Here is a 14,901-nt window from a genome sequence, read left to right on the forward strand (position 1 = left end):
AATTACTTTGCATTACATGAATAAAGGTTCTTAAGAACACAAGTAAAAATACAAAGTCACTGAATAGCTATTTCCATACCCTGAACTTTTCCTTACTTTTTAGATTCACTCTCTCATCACTTCATTACTTGGTGCACAAAAAAGAATAAGCATTATTTAAAAGTCCACAAAAGATCAGACAAACTTTGTGGTCCTAAAAGAACAGGGCTATATTCCTCTGGCTTACTCATCAAGATCAATTATCTCATTATCTAAAATATAGTGAAAAATCAGAGGAAGCAAAAAAGGCTACAAATGTCACAAAGTGCCAGTTCTTTCCTATAAGAGTACTCTAGAGCAGTCATGATTGATTAACTCCATACTTGATTATGAGGAGCACACTATCTGCTGGCGGGGCACAGTGGCTCAGGCCTGCAATGCCAGCACTTTGGGAGGCTAAGGCAGGTAGATCACTTGAGTCCCAGAGTTTAAGACCAGTTTTGGCAATATGGTGAAACCCCGTCTCTACCAAAAATACAAACATTAGCCAGTCTCATAACCTGGTCTCTAAATAAATAAATAAAAATTTAAAAATAGAATAATTTAAAAACAAACAAACAAAACAGCACACTATTTGCCAGTACTGTGCTAGGTGTAAGGACCCCATAATCCCTATAGAGGGCAGGGAGAGAAGACAAGGAATTGTCAGTCTTAAAATTTCAGTCCAGTAATGCGATAAATAAGCAATTCTGATTATAAAAGGCATAAAAGGGTTAAAGAGAAGACTCTTTAGAATCAGTAGTTCCTAAGGAATCACAATATTCTATAATATTCATGAAATTTTTAAGAAGCTGAAACCACTGTTTTAGTCAGGTGAAATAGCATGTTCACAGCCTGGAAAGCATAAGAGAACTGAGCAGGATATTTAGAAGAACATTCTGGGGCACAGAGTAGAGAAGGGTTTTTAGGGATATAAAACTCAAGGCAGAGAAGCCATCTAGCACACAGACAAAAATGTGAAAAAATATTTATAATTTATATGACAAAGATTCATCCTTAATATGTGATGAGCTCTTACAAATCAACAGAAAAATGGGAACACAGAAAAAATGCCATTGGCCAATAAATGTCTAAAAAGATATTTGAGCTCACTAAAAACAGTTACAGATTTTAAAAATAAGTTTTTTTTCAAAATTGACATTATGTAAAGAGGTAAGACTGTGGGAAAACAGGCCCTCCTATACACAGTAAAAAGTGATACAATCTATTTAAAGGTAATTTCACAACTATTGAAGTTTAGAATATGTATACTTTATAAATAATCTGTACCAGTAGACACTATTCCTGTTAAGGAATTTAGCTTAATGAGAAAAACAAACATAAATAAAAATGATGTGGAAACTACTGTCAGAGAAAATTACGAGGTGCTCTGAGAGGGGAGAATGTAGAGTGGGAGACTTTCTGATTAGCTGATTATTTAAAATGAGATGAAACAAATATATAGAAGTCAGTCGACCAAAGGGAGAGACTAGAATATTCCTGGCTGAGAGAAAGGGATGGGACACACAAAGGCCTCCAGGCCTAAGTGAGCACATTACTTGAAGGGACTGAAAAAAGTCCAGTGTGATTATAGGGAAAGGGAGATTAAGGGTCTGCATAGCACTGGATCAGGCTGAAAGAGCAAGATCAAAGTGATCCTAGAAGCCCTTAATCATGGTTTATTTTGAGGTTAATGTGTGAGGCCTACACATGACAGTGACAAGATAAGACTCGGGTTTTTAAGAGGTCACCTGGAAGCATCATTACATCTATTTTCCATTACTAAGCTGCCTTAAAGTTTCTTGACTTGTTAGCACAAATTTATCATACTTTGAATATGAACTATATAATTTGTTTATATATTACATGTGAAATATCATGTTTTTTTCTTTACTTAGCCATATTAAAAAACAAGTACTGAAACAATTAACATTTGCTATATCTGTTATAAATTTAGGCTTCCTTCAAAAGTTCATAATTTTAATAAAGCATGGAAAGTATTTGAAATATACTGTTTGCTTTCTTTATACAAAATAATGTAACTTTGAGCTCTTTCATTACTGTGTCTCATCAAATTCTTTTTTAAGCAGGTTAGACAACATTCATGAAGGAAGGCTAACAGGCAGTTTTCGGTGGAAATAAGTAGCTGTTTCTCCCTCCCTAAAATTCTCTACCTAGAAAAATGACAAAAGGTAGAGGTGATCTTTTAGGCCATCTAGCAAATACCTTTTGAATGATTTGACATAGTTTATAAGTTTTATTAATGCTTCAAAGAAAGGTAATAGACACACAAATGCATATATCAGTTTCAGAGAGAAACATATCATAAAAATACCAAACAGTTTTTATAAAACTACATTTGGGAGATTAAATGGATAGCTGAAAAAATATTTACCAATAAAGTGATTGAATTTTGTTATCTGTCAAATGACTAGACTTCTCAGTATGGCATTCAAAGCCAAGATATAGCTTTATCTTTCCAATGTAAACTTCATGCTCAAATTAATTTGGTTTTAAAACTTCCTGATATCTGCCTGGAATGTTATCAGCTATCAAAATTCTACCCATTCTGCCCAGGCCCAGGCTCTCCTTCACGTCCTCTGACTGTTATTCAGTAGTGATAACCTCTCCATACTAGAGCATTTTCTTTTTATCATTCATGCCACATTTACCACATACTGTAAGGGACTCTGTCCAATTTTCTACTCTAGAAAGTCAGTAGAATAGGAATTTCTATTCCGGCCAGTTCTGCATAGCACTTAACATGGCAGGAAGATAGTATTTTTTAAATGATAAATACGTTTCTCCTCAGTTAATAAGTTTCCAGATATTCAGAAAAGCAGAAAGAATCCCAAAATACCTTGAAGTATATGGCCACAGAAATTCATACACAGGAGGTGGAGCAAGATGGCTGAACAGAATTCTCCACTGATTGTCCTCCTCACAAGAACACCAAATTAAGCAACTATCCACACAAAAAAGTGCCTTCATAAAAACCAAAAAACAAGGTACAACCTCAGCCACTGTTGGGTATAGTACTAAGTGGGCTCTTGGGGCCCCAGATTGCAGGACTTGGCTCTTAGACAGCATTGTTGAACCTTCGCTGGGCCAGACAGGAGTCCAGTGCCCTGAAGGGAAAGTCCCAGGCATGGCAGCATTCACCACAAGCTGACTGAAGAGATCTTGGGCCTTGAAGGACTTTGTCTTGTGGCTTGGGTGCCAGTTTAGCCACAGGTAGATTCCTACAGTTTCTAGCTCCAGGCCCTGGCTCCCAGATGGCATCTCTGGACACACCCCAACTCAGGGAGAATTTGCCACTCCGAAGGGAAGAACAAAAGCTGGGTTGGCTTTGCCACCTGCTGATTGTAGAGGACCAGGGCCTTGAGCAAACATAGACGGTAGCTAGGCAGTGGTTACCGTGGGCCTTGGGCAAGATGCAGTACTATAACTTCAGGTCTAACCCAGTGCAGTCCCAGTGATGGTGGCCACAGGGGTGCTTGTGACACCCCTCTCCCACCTCCAGGAAGCTCAGGACAAAGAGAGAGACTCCAGTTGTTCGGGAGAAAGCAAGGGAAGGGAACAAGAGTCTCTGCCTGATGCTCCAGAGAATTCTTCCAGATCTTATCCAAGACCACCAAGGTGGCACACATCTACAAGTCTGCAAGAACCACAGCATTATGGGGTTTCGGGTGTCCCCTAATATAGATACAGCTGCAGTGACCAAAGACTTAGATTACAATACCCAAGTCCCTTCAAATACCTGGAAAGCTTTTCCAAGAAGGATGGCTACAAATAAGCCCACACTGCAAAGACTATAAAGAATACCTAATTTTTCAATGTCTGGACACCGATGAACATTCACAAGAATCAAGACCATCCAGAAAAACATGACCTCACCAAACGAACTAAATAAGGCACCAGAGCCGAGCACAGTGGCTCACTCCTATAATCCTAGCACTTTGGGAGGCTGAGGCTGGATGTCACTTGAGCTCAGGAGTTTGAGAACAGCCTGGGCAACAGTGAAACGCTGTCTCTACAAAAATACAAAAATTAGCTGTGTGTGGTGGTTTGTGCCTGTAGTACCAGCCACCAGCTACTTGGACGGCTGATGTGAGAGGATGACTTGAGCCCAGGAGGTGGAGACTACAGTGAGCCACAATCATGCCAGCGTGGACAACACAGTGAGACCCTGCCTCAAAGAAATTAAATAAAATAGATAACAAGGCACCAGGGGCCAATCCTGAAGACACAGAGATATGTGCCCTTTCAGACACAGAATTCAAGATAGCTGTTTCAAGGAAACTCAACAAAATTCAAGGTAACCCAGAGAAGGAATTCAGAATCCTATCAGGTAAATTTAACAAAGCTGTTGAAAGAATTAAAAATAATCAAGTAGAAATTCTGGAGTTGAAAAATGCATTGACATATTGAAGAATGCATGAGAGTATCTTAACAGCAGAATTGATCATGCGGAAGAAAGAATCAGTGAGCTAGAAGACACTTGAAAATTTGGCTATTTGAAAATACGGTTAGAGGAGACAAAAATAACAAAAAAGAAATGACAAATGTCTATAAAATCTAGAAAATAGCCTCAAAAGGCCAAATTTAAAAGTTACTGGCCTTAAAGAGGAGGTAGAGTGAGAGATAAGGGTAGAAAGTTTATTCAAAGTGATAATAATAGAGAACATCCCAAACCTAAAGATATCAATATTCAAGCACAAGAAGATTATAGAACACCAAGCAGATTTATCCCAAATAAGACTATCTCAAGATATTTAATAATCAAACTCTCTAAGGTCAAGGATAAAGAAAGGATCCTAAAAGCAGCAGGAGAAGAGAAACAAATAACACATAATGAAGCTCCAATATATCTGGCAATAGGCTTCTCAGTGGAAACCTTACAGGTCAGGAGAGTGACAGGATATATTTTAAATGCTGACAGAAAACAAAAAACAAAAAACAACTTATCCTAGAATAACATATCCAGTGAAAATATTCTTCAAACATGAAAGTGAAATAAACGTTTCCAGACAAACAAAAGCTAAGCGAATTCATCCATACCAGTCCTGTTCTATAATAAATGTTAAAGGGAGTTCTTCAGTCTGAAAGAAAAGGACATCGATGAGCAATAAAAATCATCTGACGGTACAAAACTCATTGGTAATAGCAAGTACACAGAAAAACAAAGAATATTATTAACACTATAACTGTGGTGTGAAAACTACTCATATCTTGAGACAAACCAATGAAAAATAACTATGACAACTTTTTAAGACACAGATAGTATAATAATACATAAATATAAAAAAAAGTTAAAAGTAGAGGGAGGAAGTGAAATCTAGTTTTTATTAGTTTTCTGTGTTTACTTTTGCAATCAATGTCAAGCTGTCATCAGTTTAAAATAACAGGCTATAAGATATTACTCACAAGCCTCAAGTAACCTCAAACCAAAAAGCATACAACAGATACACACAAAATAAGAAGCAAGAAGTTAAAACATACCACCAGAGAAAATCACCTTCACAAAAAGGAAGACAGGAAGGAAGGAAAGAAGAGAATATCACGAAACAACCAGAAAACAAATAACAGAATGGCAGGAGTAAGTCCTCACTTATCAGTAATAACACTGAATGTAAATGAACTAAACTCTTCAATCTAAAGACACAGAGTGGCTGTATTGATAAAAAGACATTACAACTGATACTGCAGAAATTCAAAGGATAATTAGAGACTTCTAATGAGCAACTATATGCCAATACATTGGAAAACCTAGAAGAAATGGACAAATTCCTAGACACATGCAACTTACCAAGATCAAACCATGAAAGAAATCCAAAACCTGAACAGATCAACAAGTAATAAAATCACAGTTGTAATAGAAAGTCTTCCAGCAAAGAAAAGCCCAAGACCCAATGGTTTCACTGCTGAATTTTACCAAGCATTTAAAGAACACAAATCCTACTCAAACTATTCTGGAAAACAGAGGAGGAGGGATACTTCCAAACTCAATCTATGAGGCCAGTATTGCCCTGATTCCAAAATCAGAAACAGACACATCAAAAAAAGAAAACTGCAGGCCAATATCCCCAATGGACACTCATGAAAAAATCCTCAACAAAACACTAGCAAAACGAATTCAAGAACACGTTGAAAAGGTCATCCATCTGATCAATTCAGATTTATACCAGGAATGCAAGAATGGTTTGACATATGGAAATCAATCAATGTGATATATCATATTAATAGAGTGAAGAAAAAAAACCATATAAGCATTTCTATTGATGCTGAGAAAGCACTGACAAAATTCAACATCCCTTTATGATAAAAACCGCAAAAAATCCCTGAATATACAGGGAACATACCTCAACACTATAAAAGTCATATATGACAGACCCACAGCTAGTATCATACTGAATGGGGAAAAATTGAAAGCCTTTCCTTTAAGATCTAGAACAAGACAAGGATGCCCACTTTCACTACTGTTATTCAGTATAGTACTGGAAGTCCTAAGTAAAGCAATCAGACAAGAGAAAGATATAAAAGGCATCAAACTTGGAAAGAAAGAAGTCAAATTATCCTTGTTTTCAGGTGATAAATCTTACATTTGGAAAAACCTAAAAACTCCACCAAAAAGCTATTAGAAGGGATAAACAAATTCTGTAAAGCTGCAGTACACAAAATCAACATTCAAAAATCAGTAGCATTTCTATATGTCAACCACAAACAATCTGAAAAAGAAATCGCATTTACAATCTCTATAACACAAACAAAATACCAAGGAATTAGCCAAATAAGTGAAAGATCTCTACAATGAAAACTATAAAACACTGATGCAAGGAATTGAAGAGAACACAAAAAAATAAAAAGGTATTCCATTTTCATGGATTGGAATAATCAATATTGTTAAAATGTCCATACTACTGAAAGCAATCTACAATTTCAATGCAATCTCTATCAAAATATCAATGACATTCTTAACAGAAATAGAAAAAACAATCCTAAAATTTATATGGAACCACAAAAGATCCTCAACTGCCAAAGCTATTTTAAGTAAAAAGTGCAAAACTGGAGGAATCACATTATCTGACTTTAAACTACATAATAAAGCTATAACCAAAACAGCATGGTGTTAGGATAAAAACAGACCAATGGTACAGAATAGAGAACCCCAAAATAAATCCATACATCTACAGTGAACTCATTTTTGACAAGGGCTCCAAGAACATACGATGAGGAAAGGATAGTCTCTTCAATAAATGGTGCCAGAAAAACTGGAAAACTGGATATATGCAGAAGAATGAAACTAGATCAGATATCTCCCCATATATAAAAATCAAATCAAAATGATTTAAAGACTTAAATCTAAGAACTCAAACTATGAAACTAATACAAGAAAACATTGGAGAAACTCTCCAGGATATTGGACTGGGCAAAGATTTCTTCAGTAATAACCTATAAGCACAGGCAATCAAAGCAAAAGTGAACAAATGGGATCACATCAAGTTAAAAAGCTTCTGCACAGCAAAGGAAACTATCAACAAAATGAAGCGATAACCCACAGAATAGGAGAAAATATTTGTAAACTATCTTTCTGACAAGAGGTTAATAACCAGAATATATAAGGAATTCAAACAACTCCACGAGAAAAAAAAAATGTAATAATCTGATTAAAAATGGGCAAAAGATTTTAATTTCTCAAAAAAAAAAAAAGACATAAATGGCAAACAGGCAAAAACAGGCATTTTAGAGTTTTCATTGTAGAGATGTTTCACTTATTTGGCTAATTCCTTGATATTTTATTTGTGTTATAGCAATTGTAAATGGGGTTTCTTTTTCAGGTTGTTTGCTGTTGACATATAGAAATGCTACTGATTTTTGAATCACTAATCATCAAAAAGATGTAAATCAAAGCTACAATGAGATATCATCTCACCCCGGTTAAAATGGGTTTTATAAAAAAAAAAAGGCAATAATGTAATGTAAATTAGTACAACTACTATGCAGAACAGTTTGCAGGCTCCTCAAAAAAATTAAAAAAAAAAAAAGCTACTATGTGTTCCAGCAATTACACTGCTAGGTATATAACCAAAACAAGGAAATCATTATATCAAAGAAATGTCTGTACTCCTATGTTTATTGCAGCAGTACTCACAATAGCCAAGATTTAGAAGCAACCTAAGTGTCCATCAACGTATGAATGGATAAAGAAAATGTGGTACATATACACAACAGAGGACTATTCAGCCATTAAATCGGAATGAGATCCAGTCATTTGCAATAATATGGGTGGAGCTAGAGGTCACTATGTTAAGTGAAATAAGTCAGGCACAGAAAGACAAACTTCACATGTTCCCATTTATTTATGGGGCTGGGAGGGGTTATGGGTAGAAGGGAGGGTGGGAAGTGGGAATGGTAATGGATACAAAAATATAGCTAGAGTGAATAATATCCAGTGTTTGATAGAACAGGGTGACTACAGTCAATAATGTAATTGTACATTTTAATAACTAAATGAAAATAATCAGATTGTTTGTAACATAAAGAAAAGTAAATGCTTGAGGTGATGAGTATGTACAAAAAAGTTTTAAAACCTCAGAAAAACAAACAAAAAAGAAATTCATACCTGAGAAATCATGCATTGTTTTTGATGGAAAGAGGTTCAGAGTTATCTTGCTGTCTATGTGTACCTACTGCTATTTTCAAAACATTCATTTTTAAAGAGTGGTTTCTTATCTAAAATTTCTTACACATCTTAAAACCTAAGAATACTATACTAAAATAGCACAGAAGTCACCAATGCCGGTCCTTAATTTTCCACATCTTATTTCTAAGCAGAGGGCTCCTATTTAAAAATAACAACAACAAAATCTATTTTATTCAGACAGCAAAGTTTCGTCTAGGGAAAAATCCATAACTCACATAATACCTGTGTTTATTTTTTTGCAGGAACGTTGAATAAATTAGTGAAATCCAAATTCCTCAAATCTGAAACAACTGAATTTAATACCAACTTTTAGATGGAATACTATCAAATTTAAATTTAAATTAATTTCTTTTATCAAATGTAAGTATCTTATCGAAATACCAGTTTTCAATTATTTCAATTTTTTAAAAAATTCAAAATTTCAAATATAAATGTAAAATTTATCAAATATAAATTATCTTCTTTCAAAAGATGTAATAACATTCATCATAGGAATGTTGAATATAACAGGAAATTTAATCATTTCAATTTAAATAATACTATTTATAGACTCACTCCTACATTTAAATCAATATTTTCTGCTGTAGTTCTTACATTCTGTAGAGAATAAATGCTGCAAAGCCAACATAAAATTTTCTAATCACAGTATACATTCATTTGTTCATTTATTCATTCACTTAAAAAATGGTTGCTGAGTGTTTAAGAGTCTGAACAACCAGGGAAGATGTTATGGGTTGAACTGTGTCCCCTGAGACCTAACCTCCAGTATCTTAACATGCGATCTTATTTGAAATAGGGTTGTTGCAGATTTAATTAGCTAAGTTAAGATGAGGTTATACTGGAGTGGGATGAACCCTAATCCAATATAACTGGTGTCCTTACAAAACAATGAAGTTTGGACACAGGCACACAGGGAGAACACCATGTGAAGATGAAGGCAGGGGTCTACAAGTCAAGGTATGCCAAAGATCGCAAACCACCAGAAGCTAGAAGACAAACATGGAACAGATATTCCCTAGAGCCCTCAGAAGGAACCAACCCTGCAGATGCCTCAATCTTGAATGTTAGTCTCCAGAACTGTGAGCCAATATTTTCTATTGTTTAAGCCACCCAGTTTGTGGTAGCTTTGTTACAGCAGTTCTAGGAAGCTAATAAAGCTTCCCTGAAGAATTCTCATTTATGTTAAGACCAGAAAATGAAATAGGAATTAGCTGAAGAGAGTACTGAAAAGAGCATTATAATAGTTTGGGAATAGCATGCTCAAAGATAGAAAAGAAAGACAATGGGTGTAATGATTAAGCACAGGGTCATCAAGCAAGATCAATTCAGTCCACTACTTGTTCTCATACTGGAACACACCCACACTCATTCATTTATTTACTGGCTATGGCTGCTTTCATCCTACAAGGACAGAGTAGTTGTGATAGAAACCATATTGCACACAAAGCCTAAAATATTTACTATCTGGCCCTTTACAGAAAAAGTTTGTCAGTCCCTGTTAGAGGCAAGACTGCCTGGTTCTTATCACTTCCTAGCCATGTAGACATGAGAAAGTTACTTAATCTCTCTGTGCCTCATATTCTTCATTTATAGAATGGGGATTTACAAAAATCTCTATCATAAAGTCATGGGAATTAAATATATGTATAGTGCTTAGAAAGTCCCTCTTAGGCAAACAGTAAGTCTATATAATTGTTTACTATAATTATCACCATTGCTAAGTTTGAGGAACCAAAGTTGAGTGTTAGGTAAATATTAAGTCTATAGAATTGTTTATTATTTCATCACCATTAGCAAGTTTGAGAAACCAAAGATGACCAGTGTGAGAAGACAGAGGTTTGGGATACAGCTGGAGAGCTAAACATAGGCCAAATTATTTTTCTGTAGGCTGCATTATAACATTTTGGAGTTTATTTTAACATGACTGAAAAGCCTTCAAAAGGAGTTTTAATTTGGAGAGTATCATCAGCTGAGTAGCATATTTTCCCTGGTGAGCAAAACTGTGAGGTGACTACAATAATCTTTTTAAATCCATAACAAAATTTTTACTTAACACAGAAAAATTTTATAATTTGTTATATATTTTTATGTACAGTATTGAAAGGTATACTTTCAATAACTTTGTGAAACTGGGTTAAGTCATCGAGTAAAATGAAGTGTCTTATTAAGATTACAGATAGGAAACAAAACTTATCAATACAAACTCTCATGCAAATTGTTCTTTAAAGAGGTTTCCAGAATTGGTGGTATTACCTTAGGTTAACCTTTCAGAAATAAGTGTCCTCTGGTCATTATTCTCACTTCTATTATGTTAGGGTAACCATACAATTTATCATTTAATCTGGGAGACTTTTGAAAATAAAAGAGGGTACTACTAAAAGTTACCTCAAAATAATAGGCATAGCCCTGCACTATTGAATATATTTTCCATGAATCCCTGTCAGACAGAAGATGGACAAGACACATCATGAGGCTGAACTGCTAAAAAGTCATCCTGGATGAGACATCCTGAAGGATTGCACAACACCAGTTTTGCAATCTGAAGCCCATCAATGCACTAACAACAACAAACCAAAAGTGACTAAAAGCGGATACACATGCCTTAGTGACTATTGCTTATAAGGTTCAAACTTGCTTACCTCCATGGCATCTTCTAAATTCTCTTCTGCATCTGCTTTCTCTGTCATCAGTTTGGCTGCCTTAAAATACGTTTTCATAAGTAGATAACCCCTTTTTGCTCCATTCCAGTAGGATCGAGGAATTTCCACCAAGCCATAACCCAACAACAACACAAGAAGAAACAGACCCCATGTATTTGCAGCAGCTATCCCAATTGTCTGAAGCTGGTTCCTAAGAAAGGGAAATAACAGATAATATGTACATTTTAATGGAAAGATAAAATGTGATTGCATAAATAGACTTTAACACAGGAGACACTGTTTCTATTGTGTTAAAATTAGCATCTAGAATTAATTCATGGCAATAATATGTATATATTTTCCTAGAGGAAACATTTTTCATTAGGTGATTTCTTTTTCTATATTGAACAAAAGAAGCCTGAAAATGTTTCAAATTAACTTGTGTTGCTGACCTAGCAAATCTCAGGAATACAATAGTGAGACCTAGCACTGCTGATCTATTTCTAAATTTTCAGATGTAGACCTTCACATATGTTAGAAATCATAAGTATAAAACAGATTTCAATTTTATTGAAATATCTAAATCCAAGATAACATTAAGAACAAATATGCCCTCAAATTATAATCAAAACAAAAAACACACAAGTTCCAATGAAAAATAAAACCAGTTATTTTATCATATAAAAATTTTGAAATTCTATCCAAAAATCATAAGGGTTATTAATTTTAATATATAGCCATTAGACTAATCATTAATGTTTTGCCTAAAATCTATATTTAAAGATGTCATTCCATATTTTCTTTCTTAGTAATATGGATTATTCACATATTCTTTTAGGGAAATCCATAAAATATGTAACAATACATTTCTCAATGAAATGTCTTTTTACCGGCACATATGAAGTTAAAAATGAATTTTTAAAAATGCAAACATACATTAAAGCAATGTTAAGAAGACTACTTTTCTTACCATTCTAAATGTAAATGTGGGTTTACAGCTACATAAATTAAAAATGCTCCAAAAATCAGCAAATAGGTGCCATAGTAGATTGCATTCTCAATTAGTGCAGTTTTGATCTTTCCAGTGATGGAAAACCCTCCTGATCTTGCATATGACTGCATAAAAGGTAAGAGAATCCTAGATGGATAGAAAAAATATGATTAAAAACCCAAACAACTGATATGTCTATATAATCTCAAAATGCCAGAAATATGGGAATCTCCATTTTAATGAATAGTTCTTCTCACTGATAAATATGTTTATAAGTAATCATGAATACTTAATATACTATAATAGATGACTGAGTATTTTTGTAACATAAAATTTTAGGGAAAGCAAATGGGTCTTTAAAGCTTTTATAAAGAGTCTGGACTGCATTCAAAGAAAACATTTTTGATCAAATTTTAGTTTTCTAAGGCTTCAGCATGGAGAAAGGATAAAAGGGAAACAAAATTGGAACTAGTTGGGAGGGGGAAGGGTGGTGATGGTGGTAAGAAGCAAAAAGGGAGAAGGTCAGTTGACAGCATACTGACTTTGAAGTAGTACCTAGGAGACATCCAAGAGGAGCTGCACACAAACCCAGCTTCAGGGTTCAAGAGAGAGGACTAAAAATATGGATAGCTTCCGGAGTCATCACTGTATCAACGGCACTGAAATAACATCGGTAGAAACTCAACTGGAAGCATGAGTATGGAGAATGTGAAGGAAAGAACTGAGACAGATCTCATATCAACTTTTAAGAGAAACGTAGAAAACAGAAGGAGGATGGACCAGCAAAAGAGACTGAGACAGAACAATAGTGGGGCAAGGAAGAAAACCAAGGAGCATATGGGTTAGGAACTAGGAGAGGAAAGTTAAAGTGGAGAGAGAGAATCAAATGCCACCAAGAGGTGAAGTAAATTAAAAACCTGTATGTATGAGTGGAGGAGTGAGAATAGAAAGCAGAGTACTATGGTTGAGAAATAAGTAAACAATGAGCAAGTGGAGATATCAAATATAGAGAATTCATTTAAGAAGTTTGGCTGGGTAGGATAAACTATGGCATATACATACAATGGGGTATTTTACAGAAATGGAAAATAAGAGAATACTGATACATACAGCACAGCATAGATGAATTTCCCAAATATGTGAGCAAAGAGAGATGCAAAAAAGTTGACAGTGTATAATTCTATGCTTATAAAGTTCATAAACAGGCAAAAACTAATCTATGGTAAAGGAAGTCAGAATCATGGTTACCTCTGGGGAGTGCGGGACGACTACACAGGGAAGCATGAGCGAGGCTTCTGAGGGCATTGTTAATGTTCTATAACATCATCTGAGTGCTGGTGTATGGGTGTATTCACTTTGAAAAAAGTCAAACTAAACACAATCTATGCATTTTCCGGTATGAATTTATGCTTCAGTTTTAAAAAGTTTCTAAAAAAATTTAGTTGTGATCAGATCAACAAGGCAAAAGCTGGAAAGGAATCTGAACTGACAGACTTTCATTTTTGTTTCTGTTTTCTTTGCTAAAGATGAGAGAAATGTGCATGCTTTGTTGAAATTGAAAGCTACAAGTAAGTAACAAGAGCTGAAGGGGATGGATCCATATTTTAGGAAGAAGTGATGGCAGCAGCGGCCTGTCTGCAGTGGCCCCCTGCAAAGATGGTGGCCGCAGTGGGGCAGGACTGGCGGGGGCTGTGCACTCCATGGAGCTAGCAGGAGGTGGGAGCCCCACCCTCTTCTGAGTTGGTGGGGCAGGAGCCCTGCCCTCTTGGGCACAGGTGCAGCTGCCCAGCTGTGGCTGTGGACCCAGGCATCCCTGCACTCTCGGGGACCCAGAAAGCCCCCATACCACTACAGGTTTGGAAGTCCCTGCTCCTGCTGCCTGGCCTCTCCCTGCTCCTGACAACTGCTCTGATTTTGGAGAAAAGTTGTGACTGAATCCAGGCACTGTTGCAACCTAGCTGGGTGTGCACACATGCTCAGGGCAGTGCTGACACACCAGACCCCTGCTGCCTCAGCCCACTCTAGACTTTGGACATCAATAAGCACAGGAGGGAGGTGGAGAGTGGGGCTGGGGGCAGCTCAGCATGGGCCTGCAGGCACCATTTGGCATGAACAGCCTGGGTGCCATAAATGACATGATTGATGGTGGCAGGAGGCAGACAGGCTCCTGGGCAGAAGTGGGCAGGTCACTGGTGAAGCACCACCTTCAAGCCAGGGACAGCCTGAAGCCTGGGGGCCAGGCCACCAGTCCTGTGGACCACAGTGAGAACTTAGGATGCTTTTTCCAGGCCCATCCATGGCCCAATCAGTGCACACTTCCTCCTCTCTGAAGCCCATAAAAACCCCAGACTCAGCCAGACTCAGGCAGATGACAGGACAACCTGACTACAGATAGGAGCTATCTACTCCAGGTCTCCTCTCTGCTGGGGGCTGCACAGACGATTGAGATAACCTGCCTGCAGGTAGGAGCTACCCACTCCGGGGCTCCTTTCCACTGAGAGCTGTACTTGTCAGGATGACCTGCCTGCAGAAAGGAGCTATCTACTTTG

At 36.5% G+C, this 14,901-nt stretch overlaps 1 protein-coding gene across 1 annotated transcript in view; it reads right to left on the bottom strand.

Moving 5' to 3' along the window:
• Nucleotides 1–14,901, bottom strand: part of LMBRD2 (LMBR1 domain containing 2) — a 61,694-nt gene that overhangs the window by 25,863 nt on the left and 20,930 nt on the right. Inside the window, exons 5-6 of the mRNA XM_025387216.1 lie at nt 12,332–12,499; nt 11,362–11,572 (exon numbers count right to left, since the gene is read on the bottom strand). Coding sequence (XP_025243001.1) covers nt 11,362–11,572; nt 12,332–12,499 — 379 coding nt within the window. The remainder of the gene's footprint in view (nt 1–11,361; nt 11,573–12,331; nt 12,500–14,901) is intronic.

This window comes from Theropithecus gelada, chromosome 6 (assembly GCF_003255815.1).
Source record: "Theropithecus gelada isolate Dixy chromosome 6, Tgel_1.0, whole genome shotgun sequence".
NCBI lineage: Eukaryota > Metazoa > Chordata > Mammalia > Primates > Cercopithecidae > Theropithecus > Theropithecus gelada.